Raw genomic sequence first — 15,720 nt, forward strand, 5'->3', positions numbered from 1 at the left:
ATAATAATAATAATAATAATAATAATAATAATAATAATTTTATTATTTGTACCCCTCCCATCTGACTGGGTTGCCTCAGCCACGCTGGGTGGCTTCCAACATATATAAAAGCATAATAAAACATTAAAAAGCTTCCCACTACAGGACTGCCTTCAGATGTCTTCTAAAGGTTGTATAGTTGTATAGTTTCTTATCTCCTTGGCTCAGGGGTCACATAACTCCATACCCCTCCAACATTTCTCCAATGAAAATAGGGACGTCCTAAGGAAATAGGTGGGACGCAGGTGGCGCTGTGGGTTAAACCACAGAGCCTAGGACTTGCTGATCAGAAGGTCGGCGGTTCGAATCCCCGCGACGGGGTGAGCTCCCGTTGCTCAGTCCCTGCTCCTGCCAACCTAGCAGTTCAAAAGCACGTCAAAGTGCAAGTAGATAAATAGGTACCACTCCGGTGGGAAGGTAAGCGGTGTTTCCGTGTGCTGCTCTGGTTTGCCAGAAGCGGCTTAGTCATGCTGGCCACATGACCCGGAAGCTGTACGCCGGCTCCCTCAGCCAAGAAAGCGAGATGAGCGTCGCAACCCCAGAGTCGGTCACGACTGGACCTAATGGTCAGGGGTCCCTTTACCTTTACCTTGAAGGAAATAGGGGCGTCCTATGGAAAAGTGGGACGTTTCAGGATCAAATCAGATTTACAGCTGTAAATCCGAGACTGTCTCTGGAAAACAGGGATACTTGGAAGTCTTTAGCTAGCTGTTTTCTTTTACTGCTGGCTGAGCACAGTCAAGGGGAGCAAGGTAGAGACAACTTTAGGCCCAAAACAACCTGGTGGGCTATGAGGTTTATTATTTCCCTCCTTCCTTTAGGAATTCTTTTTTTTTATTCCTTTTTTATTCAAAATTAAAACAAAACATATTATCCAGAAACATATCATCCTTATTTCCCCCCTTTTTTCCTCCCTCCCCCTCCCTCCCCCCACAGAACCCACCCACCCCCGACTTCCCTCAGTTCCAGTCTTTGATTTCCTCTAAAAATGCTGTTTTCTGTTGTATAGAACCTCAAACTATTTAAGTAATAATTATCAATAAAAAGTTTGTGAATGTTTATTCCAAACCAGCCCAGGAGTCCAGTTCGCTTTGTTGCGTCTTCAAATATTTTGCAAAGGGTTCCCATTCATCTTTAAAGTCACAGTTATCCTTGTCCCGTAGCTTGTATGTCAGTTTTGCCAGTTCTGCATAGTCCATCAGTTTTTCTTGCCACGATTCTTTAGTTGGGGTTTCTTCAGTCTTCCATCCTTGTGCTATTAAAACTCTCGCGGCCGTTGTCGCATACATGAAGATGTTTTCCATCCTTTAGGAATTCTTACGACATCAAGAAAATTTGGGAAGGGGAGTTTTTGCTACCCCTCTGGGGCCTTGGAAGCCACAATGCTCAATTAAAACACGTTTATTTATGTCAGGTTCTAGATAATTCATGGAGGGACACTGACACAAAATGTGAGCTGTTGCCTGGTCTATGTCCCTCTCAGTCACTGTGTTCCTGTGTTCACTGTTTTCTGCAACATAGTCCTGGCTCCATTCCACAGACTGGACACTGTGAAGTCTTATGGTAGTAACCAAACAGCTAACAACAAGGAAGCAACAACAACAACAACAGACCAGGCAAATCCCTTCTTCAACAAAAGTAGAGAAGAATGGACTCAGGAGAACAGGATGGGGATGATTGGGGAATTCATTCCTGTCCACCAACTTCAACCAACGACAGTTCTTGGCTGCTCTCATTGGCCTAAACTAGGGGTTAGCAACCTTTTTCAGCCGTGGGCCAGTCCACCATCCCTTAGACCATGTGGTGGGCCGGAGGATATTTTTTTGGGGGGGGAATGAACGAATTCCTATGCCCCACAAATAACCCAGAGATGCATTTTAAATAAAAGGATACATTCTACTCATGTAAAACCACACTGAGTCCCGGACCGTCCATGGGCCAGATTGAGAAGGCGATTGGGCCGCATCTGGCCCACGGGCCTTAGGTTGCCTACCCCTGGCCTAAATCAAAGCTGGGAGGTTTATTCTACAAGCTGCCTCCAGGTGTCTCTGCGGCAAACACTAGAATCATAGAGAAGCAGAAAGAGCCCGTTCTTGCTGTTGCTGTCTCCACTGTAGGCTCTCACAACTGGGACGGAAGGATGGGAGCCATGTCAGATGTGGTTTCCTCAGCCAAGCTTTCTTGCTCTTCTGGGCTTTCTTTGACAGAAAGAATGATGTTCACCACCTTCTCTTCAAAGTGCACCTGCCTCCTTGTGGGCGGAGAGCTCGAAGAGGCCTCCACGGTGTCCAGTTTCTTGCAGCTTTTGAAGAAGCTCCTCAGAAACCCAAGAAGGGAGTTGCGTTGCCCTTGAGGTGCTCCCCTGGGGAAAGTGTAGGTTTGCTCGGTGTCGCCTGCATCCGTCATAGCTACAGCTGCGCTTTGGGAATCCGTGTATTGCTCTTCTCCAGGTCTTCTGGTTTCTTTCTGTTGCTTACTGAGCAGGAAGTAGGTGAAGCCGGTGACCACCAGCATCGTGCCTGGAGAGAGTGAGGAAAGAAACAGAGAGATAGGTCTAGGGGTCTTGGTGGACCTCAAGCTGAACATGAGTCAACAGTGTGAGGAGAAAAAAGCTAATGCTATTCTAGGCTTCATCAGTCCAGATCAAGGGAAATAATGGTACCACTCTATTGTGCCATGGGAGCATATTCACCCAGTGCATTTCCAGCTGCACTGGCTCCAGGTGGAGTACAGGGTCAGATTTAAGGTGCTGGTTTTGACCTTTAAAGCCCTTCACGGCCTAGGACCCTCATACCTACGGGACCGCCTCTCCTGGTCTGCCCCACAGAGAGCCTCAAGGTCCATAAATAGCAACACCCTAGTGGTCCCGGGTCCTAAGGAAGTTAGATTAGCTCCAACCAGAGCCAGGGCCTTCTCAACACTGGCTTCCTCCTGGTGGAATGCTCTGCCTCATGAGACCAGGGCCCTGCAGGATCTGATTTCTTTCCACAGGGCCTGTAAGACAGAGTTGTTCCGTCTGGCCTTTGGCTTGGAGCCAGTTTGATTCCCTCCCCTCCCCCTCTTTCTTTTTCCTTTTTCCTTTCTCCTCCTGTGATGAGGCTGCATTTTAATATTTTAATGTTTCAATATTTTAATTGTTGTATTTTAATCTTGTTTTTAAGTTGTATTCATTCAGCTTGTTTTTATTATTGCTTGTTAGCCGCCCTAAGCCCGGCCTTGGTTGGGGAGGGCGGGGTATAAATAAATATTATTATTATTATTATTATTATTATTATTATTATTCTGCCTTGGTCAAATCACACCTGGAATCCTGTGTCCAATTTTGAGCGCTATAGTTTAAGAAGGATGTTGACAAGCTGGAACATGTGCAGACGAGGGCAACTAAGATGATCAAGGGTCTGGAAACCAAGCCTTATGAAGAATGGTTGAAGGAGCTGGGAATGTTTATCTTGGAAGAGGAGATTCCTGCAATCCATCAATGACAGATGGCCATCCAACCTCTGCTTAAAAACCTCCAAGGAAGGAGAGTCCACCACTTCCCAAGGGAGACCGTTCCACTGTCAAACAGCTCTTACTGTCAGAAAGTTTTTCCTGATGTTTAGTATCCTGTATCCTGAAGCCATTGATTCAAGTCTGACCCTCCAGAGAAAACAAGCTTGCTCCATCTTCCATGTGACAGCCCTTGAGATATGTGAAGATGGCTATCATATCTCCTCTTTTCCAGGCTAAACATATCCAGTTGCTACTAGTATACCATACCATACTCAAACCAGTACAGTACAGTGGTACCTCTGGTTACGTACTTCATTCAATACAGAGGCCCATTCTTAACCTGAACTGTTCTTAACCTGAAGCACCACTTTAGCTAATGGGGCCTCCCGCTGCTGCCACCGCGCAATTTCTGTTCTCATCCTGAAGCAAAGTTCTTAACCCGAGGTACTATTTCTGAGTTAGCGGAGTCTGTAACCTGAAGCATATGTAACCCGAAGTGTATGTAACCCGAGGTACCACTGTACACCATATCACAGCTTATATGGCATGGAAGTTAAGGCAGCCGCTTTAGTTCATCAGCTTGCAACATCCATGCTTTTCGGTGACTCCTTTGTATTGTTTTTTTGAATCCTAAAATAATTTTTGGATTACAGCTACTATTTACTGTATTTGCAAAAAAAATAAAAATTAAACCCCCATTCTACTGGTGATTCCCAGTCACCCTCTCACCTGGGATAGTGACGTGCCAAACTATGACAGGGTGAAGGAAGCAGGCCACCGAGAGCAACACATACATCAGGAACTTCTGGAAGGCCCCCCGACGTCTGGCGTGCTTCCAACAAGTGTGCATCCCAGATCCCGTCTTGGGGCTACAGTGGAAGTAGAAGGATGAGAAGCTGGCTAAAGCAAAACGTCAGTCACCCTCAAGGTGAACTCTCAAAAAGAGCTCAGAGTCCAGCTCAACCCAGAAGTGCTTCCCCAAGCGGAATTGTAGGAGGGAAGGAGGGTTGGGGGAAGGAACGCAATGGAGCACTCACTGTTGGCTTTTTGCAGTATGGTAGCGCTGCAGAGAGCTTGCTGGGGAGACCATGCATTAAAAAAGGGACTCAAAAATAACTTAAACAAGGTTTTAATTACAAAAACAAAAACTCCATTTACACTAAATACATCAACAACCCAACCACCAACCCATCCCCCAGGGTAATGGCAGAGCTAGGTGCTGCTCCTTATATACTACACCCAATTCCTGACACAGCTTAATCAATGCAACTCAGCAGCACCTGCTATGTTTCACGGCTGTAAAGCTGGATCTCGCTATTTTGCTCTGGCCCTTGCACTGGCCCCTTAAAGATATACACATCGGGTGGAACAATGATGAACCTTTACATTTAAAGAAACAATTCAACACTCACGTGCAGCAAGTGGTCAAGAGAAGGCCCGCAAAGTATGCGGCTTCGCACAGGGACACGGCTATCCCTGAAACACTGAAGAAGAAGAAATCGTTAACAGGAGAGGAACAAAGAGCAAATGGCAACCCCCCGCAGTGCTCAGTAATAATAATAATAATAATAATAATAATAATAATAATAATAATAATTTTGTATTTATACCCCGCCCTCCCCAGCCAAGGCCAGGCTCAGGGCAGCTAACAAGCAATAATAAAAACAAGCTGAATGAATACAACTTAAAAACAAGATTAAAATATTGAAAATTTAAAATATTAAAATGCAGCCTCATCACAGGAGGAGAAAGGAAAAAGAAAGAGGGGGAGGGGGCCCTGGTCTCAAGAGACAGAGCGTTCCACCAGGCCGGAGCCAGTGTTGAAAAGGCCCTGGCTCTGGTTGAAGCTAATCTAACTTCCTTAGGGCCCAGGACCACTAGGGTGTTGCTGTTTATCGACCTTGAGGCTCTCCGTGGGGCATACCAGGAGAGGCGGTCCCGTAGGTACGAGGGTCCTAGGCCATGAACAGGGGAACATGCAGTGTTGTCCAGTGAAACTTTTCGTAGGGGAACAGCTTGCGAAGGCAATTTGGGAGAGTGATGTCCTGATGTCGCGTGTGCGAGCATCCCGCCTCCCTCCCTAAGCTGGGCAGAAGCTTCCCAGGCTTTGGGAAGGAGGCTTCAGGCCCCTGACAGGATGCTGAAGCCCTGTTGCCTCCTCCTCTAAGGACCCTTGACATGACCATAGTGCAGTATTTGGCATCCTGTTGTCAGGCTTCGGGGAATCGACTTCCTCCCCCGTGGCAGTAAACAAAAGATGAAACGAAAGGAACGTCTTACCAGTTAGAATCTTTAATAATCACGGTGAGAGAACAAAGAAATGGCAGTGCTCCCAATTAAGGGTTACTCCCCTCCTCTGTCCCTATTAATCTACGTCACTCCCACGTCTTGTAACCTGAGCTTGAACCCTCTGCGCTTTCTGAGCTCTCTGTGTTCTTGGAGAAGGGGGTTGAATGCTGTCCAGAGACTGTGAATCTGTTAACTCTCTCTCTTCTAGTGTAGCTTCTGCTAACAGTTCCCCATCCAGTATTCCCCAGCTTCTGCCTTCTGAACTATGCCCCTCTGCAAACCACTCTTCCAAATCTATACTGTCCTCCTGCTCCTGGGAAGAAGCAGGAGCAGGGGGAGGAGGTGGCTCCCACCATTCCTCCTCAGTGCAGCCCTCCTCAGCAAGGTCCCTGACATCTGTATATGGTGTATGAATTCAGGCCCAGGTTTGCAGACATCCTTACATCGACCAGGACAACTTATTTAGGTGCTCTCTCAAATCCACGTTATTTCCCCTCAATCAGACAGTCATACTCACAGCAAATAGACAGCCAGGCTCTTGAACTGACCCAGGAGCAGTGTGTCTGTGCCAACGCCAATAAGCACTGAAACAAAACACAGATGAGAAGAAGAAATAACACTTGGGAGCTGGGGGCATTGGGAGTCATTTCCCTCTGTTCTGCAATGCCCTCCAAAGATAAACAACTCCATGGGTCAGCCCCCCAGAGGGGCAGCCAATCCTGCCTTGCCAGTGGTAAAGGTAAAGGGACCCCTGACCATCAGGTCCAGTCGTGACCAACTCTGGGGTTGCAGCGCTCATCTCGCTTTATTGGCTGAGGGAGCCGGCGTACAGCTTCCGGGTCATGTGGCCAGCATGACTAAGCCATTTCTGGCGAACCAGAGCAGCGCATGGAAACGCTGTTTACCTTCCCGCCGGAGCGGTACCTATTTATCTACTTGCACTTTGATGTGCTTTCGAACTGCTAGGTTGGCAGGAACAGGGACCGAGCAACGGGAGCTCACCCCGTTGCGGGGATTCGAACCGCCAACCTTCTGATCGGCAAGTCCTAGGTTCTGTGGTTTAACCCACAGCACCGCGTCCCTTTGCCAGTGGTAGTTTCCAGCAAAATCTTGCGGAGCACATATGACCCCACAGTATTTCAGTGAGATCTCAAGATTTTAGCGAGATCTTTCGGCATGCACGAGATCTTGTGAATCTGGGATCTTTGACCCAGAAACGACAACTAATCCAGAATGCAGCAGCTGGACTGGTGATTGGGAGTGGCCACCGAGACCACATAACACCAGTCCTGAAAGACCTACATTGGCTCCCAGTACATTTCCGAGCACAATTCAAAGTGTTGGTGCTGACCTTTAAACCCCAGTATACCTGAAGGAGCATCTCTATGTCCATCATCAAGCCCAGACCCTGAAGTCTAGCGCCAAGGTCCTTCTGGCAGTTCCCTCGCTGAAGAAGAAGAGGAGTTTGGATTTGATATCCCACCTTTCACTCCCCTTCAGGAGTCTCAAAGCGGCTAACATTCTCCTTTCCCTTCCTCCCCCACAACAAACACTCTGTCAGGTGAGTGGGGCTGAGTGACTTCAGAGAAATGTGACTGGCCCAAGGTCACCCAGCAGCTGCATGTGGAGGAGCGGAGACGCGAACCCAGTTCCCCAGATTACGAGACTACCGCTCTTAACTACTACACCACACTGGCGAGAAGCGGGGTTACAGGAAACCAGCAGAGGGCCTTCTCGGTAGTGGCGCCCATCCTGTGGAACACCCTCCCATCAGATGTCAGCCCATGATATCATGTGCTGTGTTCACCACTTTCTGTAAAGACTTTCTGTCTGTGGCTGTCACGCCAACGTACCACACTGTGATACAATATGAGAGGACGCTTTCTATTGTGGAAGGAGGTCATCAATTGTTGTTTAAGAAATTGTTCTTTCGCAAGACCCTGAGGAAATGGAGTCTCTGTTGGGCCTTCCTAACCACCTGAGTTATATTGTTTTTCCAAGTGAGGTCTTCACTAAGATAGACTCCCAGGAATTTAAAGGAAGACTCTCTCCACACAACCCCTTCCTGATATACAACGGGGCAAGTTCCCCTCTCTTCCTCCAAAAGTCCAACACCATCTCCTTTGTCTTGCTAATATTTAGGTGCAAGTTATTCTCTAGGCACCATGTAGATACTTTTTGAACCTCCCCACTGTACGCTAATTCATCTCCACCTGTAATTAGACCCATTATGGTAGTATCATCTGCAAACTTAATAATTGCAGTAGATGGATCAGATGAAATACAGTCATATGTATACAACGAGTACAGGTAGGGACTCAGCACACATCCATGTGGGTGCCAGTGCTGAGCTTCAGGGAGGTAGATGTAACAGTCCCAATCCTCTCTGTTTGTGTCCGATCCCTCAGAAAGTCTTTAATTCAGTCACAGATGGTAGAAGAAAGGTCTAGTTCCACCAGCTTTTTGATAAGAATGTCCAGAAGGATGTTCCAGTAAAGGATAGGGCTATCCACTGGGCTGTATCAACAAAAACCTGGTAATAGGACCACTCTCTTTTCTGACTTGGTCACACCACACCTGGAATACTGCATCCAATTCTGGGCACCACAGTTTAAGAAGGATGTTAACAAGCAGAGGAGGGCAACCAAGATGATCAAGGGTCTGGAAACCAAGCCTTATGAAGAACGATTGAGGGAGATGGGTGTGTTTAGCTATGGGTGTTTAGAGGATACTGAGAGGAGATATGATCATAGACATCTTCAAATATCTTCAGGGGCTGTGATATGGAAGATGGAGCAAGCTTGTTTTCTCCTGCTCTGGAGGGTAGGCTTCAAGTTACAAGAAGGAGATTCCAACTAAACATCGGGAAGAACTTTCTAACAGTAAGAACTGTTAGGTAATGGAATGGTCTCTCTCAGGAGGTCATGGGCTCTCCTTCCTTGGAGGTTTTTAAGCAGAGGTTGGATTGCCATCTGTCATAGATGATTTAGTCCAGGTTCCTGCATTGTAGGACCTTGGGGTCCCTTCCAACTCTACTATTCTATGATTAGGCTTAGAACCCAAATTGCCGTTTGCTCTGATTGTGCGCTGAAGAGCAGGTTTCGTCAGGGGGAAACAGTGGGACAAGAGGAAGTCTGGATAAGCCCAGAGAGAGAGAGAGAATACCAAGCATGTATGTCAATGAATGGCAGTAACTACAGCATTCATGCCACCGAAAAGGCTCAGAGGAATTAGGCACTGTAATGAGCTTTGGCTTGGGTAGACCTGGTTCAGAAGGAAAGCATTAGCCCTTCCCAGGGATCTGAATTGTGACGCCTGGAACATTCCATTCCAATCTCCTTTCCTTTCATTCAGTGTTTAATCCCTAAACCAAGACTGGTCTCAACTAGCCATACAGTGAAACGGCTCCGTGTGTCTGTGAGAGAAACCAGCGCATTCCAATTACTCAGCAGGCCAAAGCGGGAACGAATCACACATTATAGGGCAGAAGCATTTGCTAGTTTGTGTACCATGGTAAATGCCAGTGTAAAGATGGCAACATTTACGCATTTCCTTTCCTCGTGTCTGCAAATTTGCAGCGGATATGCACTAAGGAACAATAGCTAATTATGCATGTGTTTCCATTTGTTTTTACAAAGATACCCCTCCACAGGGGAATCCTGCTTTAAATGGAATTTATATGCAGAATTTGGCGCTTCCAGCCCTATCAAGTTTGCCTAAATGAGTCCATCTCTCGTACTGAGTGCCTGCTTATGTCTAAGCTACTGGTTCATGGTCAAATAAAGTTGTTTTTCCTTAAACAGTCCAATTATTGATATGCAAAATATTACACATAATATATGTATAATACATACAAAAGAGTCAATATTTTTGCATAAGTGGTGGGTTGTTGTTTTTTTACAGTTATGTGCACTGGTTACTTTAGGAAACCAGGAGTATTTAACACATAAAAATTCTACACGGAGTCATGCATATAATGTGATAACCATTCATATTTTTAGCGGAACCGGCGAGAGGCAAATGGCAACCTGAAAAATTCTGTTGGATAAGCTCCACGCAATGCCAGATTTACGTATAAGCTAAACAAGCTATAGCTTAGGGCCCCACTCTCTTGGCCCCCCCCCCAAAAGGAAAAAACAGGATATATATTTCCAAAATATAAGATAAAAAACAAATAAAATAAAACCTACATACAGCAACAGTGTTTTGTGTGGTGTAGGCTCCTATGATGTAGGTCATGGGCCCCGCCTGCTCCCTAAAATTTCACAGTTCAACAATTACTTTGATAAAATACACATTTTGTTATGTGCAAACGGCTTTAGATACCTACTACAGTGGTACCTCAGGTTAAGTACTTAATTCGTTCCAGAGGTCTGTTCTTAACCTGAAACTGTTCTTAACCTGAAGCACCACTTTAGCTAATAGGGCCTCCTGCTGCTGTGCCACCGCCGGAGCACAATTTCTTTTCTCATCCTGAAGCAAAGTTCTTAACCCAAGGTAATATTTCTGGGTTAGCGGAGTCTGTAACCTGAAGCGTCTGTAAGCTGAAGCGTCTGTAACCCGAAGTACCACTGTAGGTCCATAAATTATCATATAGCATATATGATGCCCTAAACTTCTGAAAGTAATGGAGTCCTTTATATGTCCAGCTGTCATTTGTCAACAACAAATTGTCTCTGTTTTTTGTGTTGAATATATTGTATATGGTAATTTATGGCCCTAATAGGTTTCTAAAGCCATTAGCACATGTAGAATGTAGGCACCCTATATATAGAAATGAGCAAAACAGTGATATTTTAGGGAGCAGGCTAGCAGGCGGGGCCCATGACTTACATCACAGGAGCCTACACAACACAAAACACTGTTGCTGTATGTAGGTTTTATTTTATTTGTTTTGTATCTTATATTTTGGAAATGTACATCCAGATTTTTTTCCTTTAATTTTTTTGGGGGCCCCCAAGAGAGGGGGGCCCTAAGCTATAGCTTGTTTAGCTTATATGTAAATGCAACACTGTCTTCATAGCATATAAATGTCTACACGAACTAGCAGTAACTGCACCACTGCAGGAGTCCATCCCAACACGACTGTGCAAGCTCATCTCTTGAGGTGGAGATGCTGGCAACTGAATCTGCATGGCTTATGCCTGCACGGCACAAGATTTAGGTGCTCTCCTATGGAATCTTTCCTATTGCTAACAAATCTCCATGCGCCTTCTGAAAAGTCCGGTGGCAACACTTTTGAGCTGGAAAACTACAGACTAATTTAACGAACTGCCGTTTACTTACTTGCATTGCTTACATCTATTCCGCTTTGCCAAATGCTTTCTTGTTTGTTTGTTTTAAATCATACTGCTGCAAGGATGGACCTCAAGATTCCACTCATGACTATTATTTGAGCAAGATAGGGGGGGAATTTACCCTGTTAGATAGCGACCTGGTAATGACTCCAGTGATCTGAAAGTATTTGCCGCACAGTGCAGTCCTTTTCCTGACTTGTGGTTGCTGGGCAGGAAAGAGCAGCCCGGCACTGCCCACGGCATTTTGCTGCCTGAGGCAAAGCAATGCAGGCCACACCCACCAAGTCTAGTTCCAGGGTACCAAGGCTGGATCGAGTTGTTTGGGCACCTGAGGCAGAAAAATCCTACAAGCATCTTTGAAGATGGCTATCCTCTGAATTCTTCATACAGACCCCCCAGCCTGTCCCCCTGTGCAAGAGTCTCATATCTGTCTGCTTTTTTTCTGGGGGGTGAATAGGGGTACGCATACCCCTAAACATTTTGTGAATCTAAGTTTGGCCTCATTGAGAGGCAGTATTTCAATATGAGTAGGAAAGTGAGAGTAACCCTAAAAAATTTTTTTAAGGAAAAAAAGAACTGATTGCATGCTTAAAAAAGGTAAAGGACCGTTGACAGTTAAGTCCAGTCTCAAACAACTCTGGGGTTGTGGCACTCATCTCGCTCTACTGGCCAAGGGAGCCGAGGTTTGTCCGCAGTTTTTCCAAGTCGTGTGGCCAGCATAACTAAGCCGCTTCTGGCGAAACCAGAGCAGCGCATGGAAACGCTGTTTACCTTCCCGCCAGGGTGGTACCTATTTATCTACTTGCACTTTGATGTGCTTTCGAACTGCTAGGCTGGCAGGAGCAGGGACCGAGCAACAGGAGCTCACCCCGTCGCAGGGATTCAAACCGCCGACCTTCTGATAGGCAAGCCCAAGGCTCAGTGGTTTTCACCACAGCGCCACCTGCGTCCCGACTGCATATTAAAGGTAAAGGGACCCCTGACCATTAGGTCCAGTCGTGACCGACTCTGGGGTTGCGGCATTCATCTCGCTTATTGGCTGAGGGAGCCAGCGTACAGCTTCCCGGTCATTGGCCAGCATGACTAAGCCGCTTCTGGCGAACCAGAGCAGCGCATGGAAACGCTGTTTACCTTCCCGCCAGGGTGGTACCTATTTATCTACTTGCACTTTTGACGTGCTTTCGAACTGCTAGGTTGGCAGGAGCTGGGACCGAGCAACGGGAGCTTACTCCGTTGTGGGGATTCGAACCGCCGACCTTCCGATTGGCAAGTCCAAGGCTCAGTGGTTTACACCACAGCGCCACTCATGTCCCAATTTAATGTTATGTGTACATAATTCCTTACATCAGGAGAGAATGATGGAAGAAAGCATCTACCCTGGTACAGTACTGAAAAACAGAGATGCTGTTAAGCTAAAATAAAAAATAAAAAAATTGTAGAGGTTGCATGGCCATCTCTCAGGGATTCTTTAGCAGTGATTCCTGCATTACAGGAGACTTGACTAGAGGACCCTTAGTGTCCCTTTCAATTTTACAATTCTGTGATTCTATAACCTCAAGCCGGAAAGAACAGGCGCAGATAGTTGGAGAGCAGCCAGGTTGTCATGTTCCTGCCCACTCAGTCAGCTTGAAACAGTGCAGCAACTGCAAAAGTTGTTGTTCTTAAGGATGCTTCGCCACCTCTGCCAACATTCACCTTTGCTTTGAAAGCAGATTGGTTTCTCCCTCCTACCCTCCACCACCCATGAATTCACTGCAGAGAGTTACCAGCAAAAACTTCAGGGCAGTGCTAGTTAAAAGATGGGTGTCCTGTCAGGTCTTTTAAACTCAGGCAACTAATCTAGTTCATCCTTGCACACCTCCGTCTCCCTCACCTGGGGCAGGCTCTCGTACTGCATTTTGTGAAACCCATATAAACTGGGGTTGGCGAGGGGATCCAAGTCAGATCAAGCAGATTTAACCACAAGCAAAAAGCAGGAGGAACAAAGTGGTGAATACCATCTGGGAAGTCACATTAACTGAGAAATTGACACAAAGGATACATTTGGCCAGGGGTAAAAAAAGAGGGAGAGAAACAGATAATTGGCAGATTAGTGGCCTTTCATCATGTACACCAATAAGAAAGATGCTGTTAAATCAGTGCCATTGGTCTTTAAACATACAGTATATGGATTATGTCATTTAAATTCTATTTGTTCAAAGGGACGGACTCTCAGGAAAAGAACTGTGGATCTATATGTACACTGCCCAAATTTATTGCTTATAGGTTTACTTTAATTCATTTTGTAATGTTGGGAAGGTATCTGGTGTCAAAAGTGGTACGCCTGTATAAGAAAATAAAGTAAGAATGAATTTCAGAAACCAGAGTGGTATCCATGTCAGAAACGCAGGGTAGAAAATCACACCAACAGTGCTGCTTACCTGCTCCAGTGGAGATTCCCAAAAGTCGGCAGGTATATTCCAGAGTATTCCAAAAAGCTGCTTGCTTCATGTTGGCCGGGCAAGAAGTGCTTTGAGCTTTTGGAAATTCTTGAGACAGACCTGGGCTCTGACTTCCAGCACTGAGATGGAGTGAGCCTGGAGTCAGGGATCCCCGCCCTTCCCAAAGGAACATCATTCCAATGTGCTATACACAAAAAAGACCCCAAACAACACACCCTTTTTCCACGCAGAAGCAGTTAGCGCTGGTCCCGGCGGGACTGGGTTGTCCTTCTGGTGCTGCCATTGTCATGCATCCCTCAGTGGGACAATTAATGATTACCAGGCAGAGCAGGAACCTCAGCCAGTGCCTGAGGGCCACTCTCCCCTTGCTTCATGTCGGTGCATACTGAAGGCGAGCAAAAGTCTTGCTCCCGCACATTGGATGCAGATTAGTTGCCATGGGGCTTAAGGCTTTGCTAGCTGCTTTTCAGAGCACTCCAGCTCACTCCGAAGAGACCACGAGGGGTGCAATAGTTCTCACCTGAACAGCAAACATGTCCAAAATGAGATGCCACTTCGCTAAGTATCTGAAAACTCATAGGGTTCTTCATGTTTCCTTTTACCAGACACTCCTCGTCCACATTACAGTCATTTAGAGTGCTTCCCCTTTGGAGAAAACATTGAATTATTTATTCCCATTAAAAGCCAACGCACGCCTTATAATCAAGGAAATTCTTTTCCAGCTGCAGCACATTTATCTGCAGTAAGCTGCCGAAGTCTAGGAAGCCTACGCGCATAATTAAGAAATAGTTCCTATTTAATCTCAAGCATATTTTGCCATTTCCTGATTAAGCAACATTTGGGTTAACTTTGTCTACTTTGCCATAGTCCTAGATCTTCCAATCAAGTTCTGCTTCTAAATGCCTAGCAACATTGCAATTTAGCAACAGGAGCAGAAATTCAAATCAGCTTCCAGCAGCACATTTTTCAAATAGCTCTTTCATAATCCAGATTAATTTAGCAAATGCCTGAATCCTGCTTTAAGCCCGTCTATAATACTGTTCTGTGCACCAGAAGCTCCTCAATTCTAAATAATACATTCATATGATTGATGTTACAGACGGATCTCGAGAAAAGGTTCATTCGCAAAAGGTGCTTCCGGACAGCGGCTATTTTGGGGTGGGATTCGATCATATACAGTGGTACCTCGGGTTACATATGCTTCAGGTTACATACGCTTCAGGTTACACACTCCGCTAACCCAGAAATAGTGCTTCAGGTTAAGAACTTTGCTTCAGGATAAGAACCGAAATCGGGCTCCGGCGGTGCGGCGGCAGCAGGAGGCCCCATTAGCTAAAGTGGTGCTTCAGGTTAAGAACAGTTTCAGGTTAAGGACAGACCTCCGGAATGAATTAAGTACTTAACCCGAGGTACCACTGTACCAGCAAACGCAAGTTTTGCAACTGAAGGTGGTTTGTTTGAACAACAAACCCATTCCCCCCACCCCCAGAAAAGCAGGCTACTTTTGAAAAGGAAGTCAGGAAAATGCACCGGAAAGTGTACGATAACAATTATGCCTCCCGCGGCATACAATGTATCATTGTGCTTAGCTGTTAACCAGAAGGTTGGTGGTTCGAGGCCACCCAGGGACAGCTGTGGGCAGTATTCCTGCACTGCAGGGGGTTGGACTAGATGATCCTCCAACTCTAAGATTCTATGATGCAATGTTGCATAACCACCCTGCAAGTCATTGATTGTCAATGCTCGATCAATAGCCGGCATTGTCAAGCCTCCGCACAAACTTTGTGGAACTGAATCAGGAAGAGTGCTCAATAAACACGTCACTGGATGTAACCACGGATGTAAAGTGCTTGGTGTAAAGCATGGGTAGGCAAACTAAGGCTCTGGGGGCAGGATCCGACCCAATCACCTTCTAAAGCCGGCCCGCAGACGGTCCGGGAATCAGCGTGTTTTTACATGAGTAGAATATTTAAAATGCATCTCTGAGTTATTTGTGGGGCATAGGAATTCGTTCATCCCCCCCCCCAAAAAAAAATATAGTCCGGCTCCCCACAAGGTCTGAGGGACAGTGGACTGGCCGCCTGCTGAAAAAGTTTGCTGACCTCTGTTGTAAAAGGTAAAGGTAAAGACGCCTGGACGGTTAAGTCCAGCCGAAGGTGACA

General features: G+C 46.2%; 1 protein-coding gene across 1 annotated transcript; it reads right to left on the minus strand.

The window, feature by feature from the left end:
• Nucleotides 1–1,610: 1,610 nt before the first annotated feature.
• On the minus strand, nucleotides 1,611–14,165 carry TMEM72 (transmembrane protein 72). The gene is made up of 5 exons (XM_083440571.1): nucleotides 13,538–14,165; nucleotides 6,338–6,404; nucleotides 4,944–5,015; nucleotides 4,261–4,400; nucleotides 1,611–2,558 (listed from the first exon to the last, which is right to left on the minus strand). The coding sequence occupies exons 1-5, from the start codon at nucleotides 13,731–13,733 to the stop codon at nucleotides 2,161–2,163; spliced, it is 873 nt and encodes a 290-aa protein (XP_083296697.1). The 5' UTR covers nucleotides 13,734–14,165; the 3' UTR covers nucleotides 1,611–2,160.
• Nucleotides 14,166–15,720: the final 1,555 nt, after the last annotated feature.

This window comes from Podarcis tiliguerta (assembly GCF_965153285.1).
Source record: "Podarcis tiliguerta genome assembly, chromosome: 5".
NCBI classification, from domain to species: Eukaryota; Metazoa; Chordata; class Lepidosauria; order Squamata; family Lacertidae; genus Podarcis; species Podarcis tiliguerta.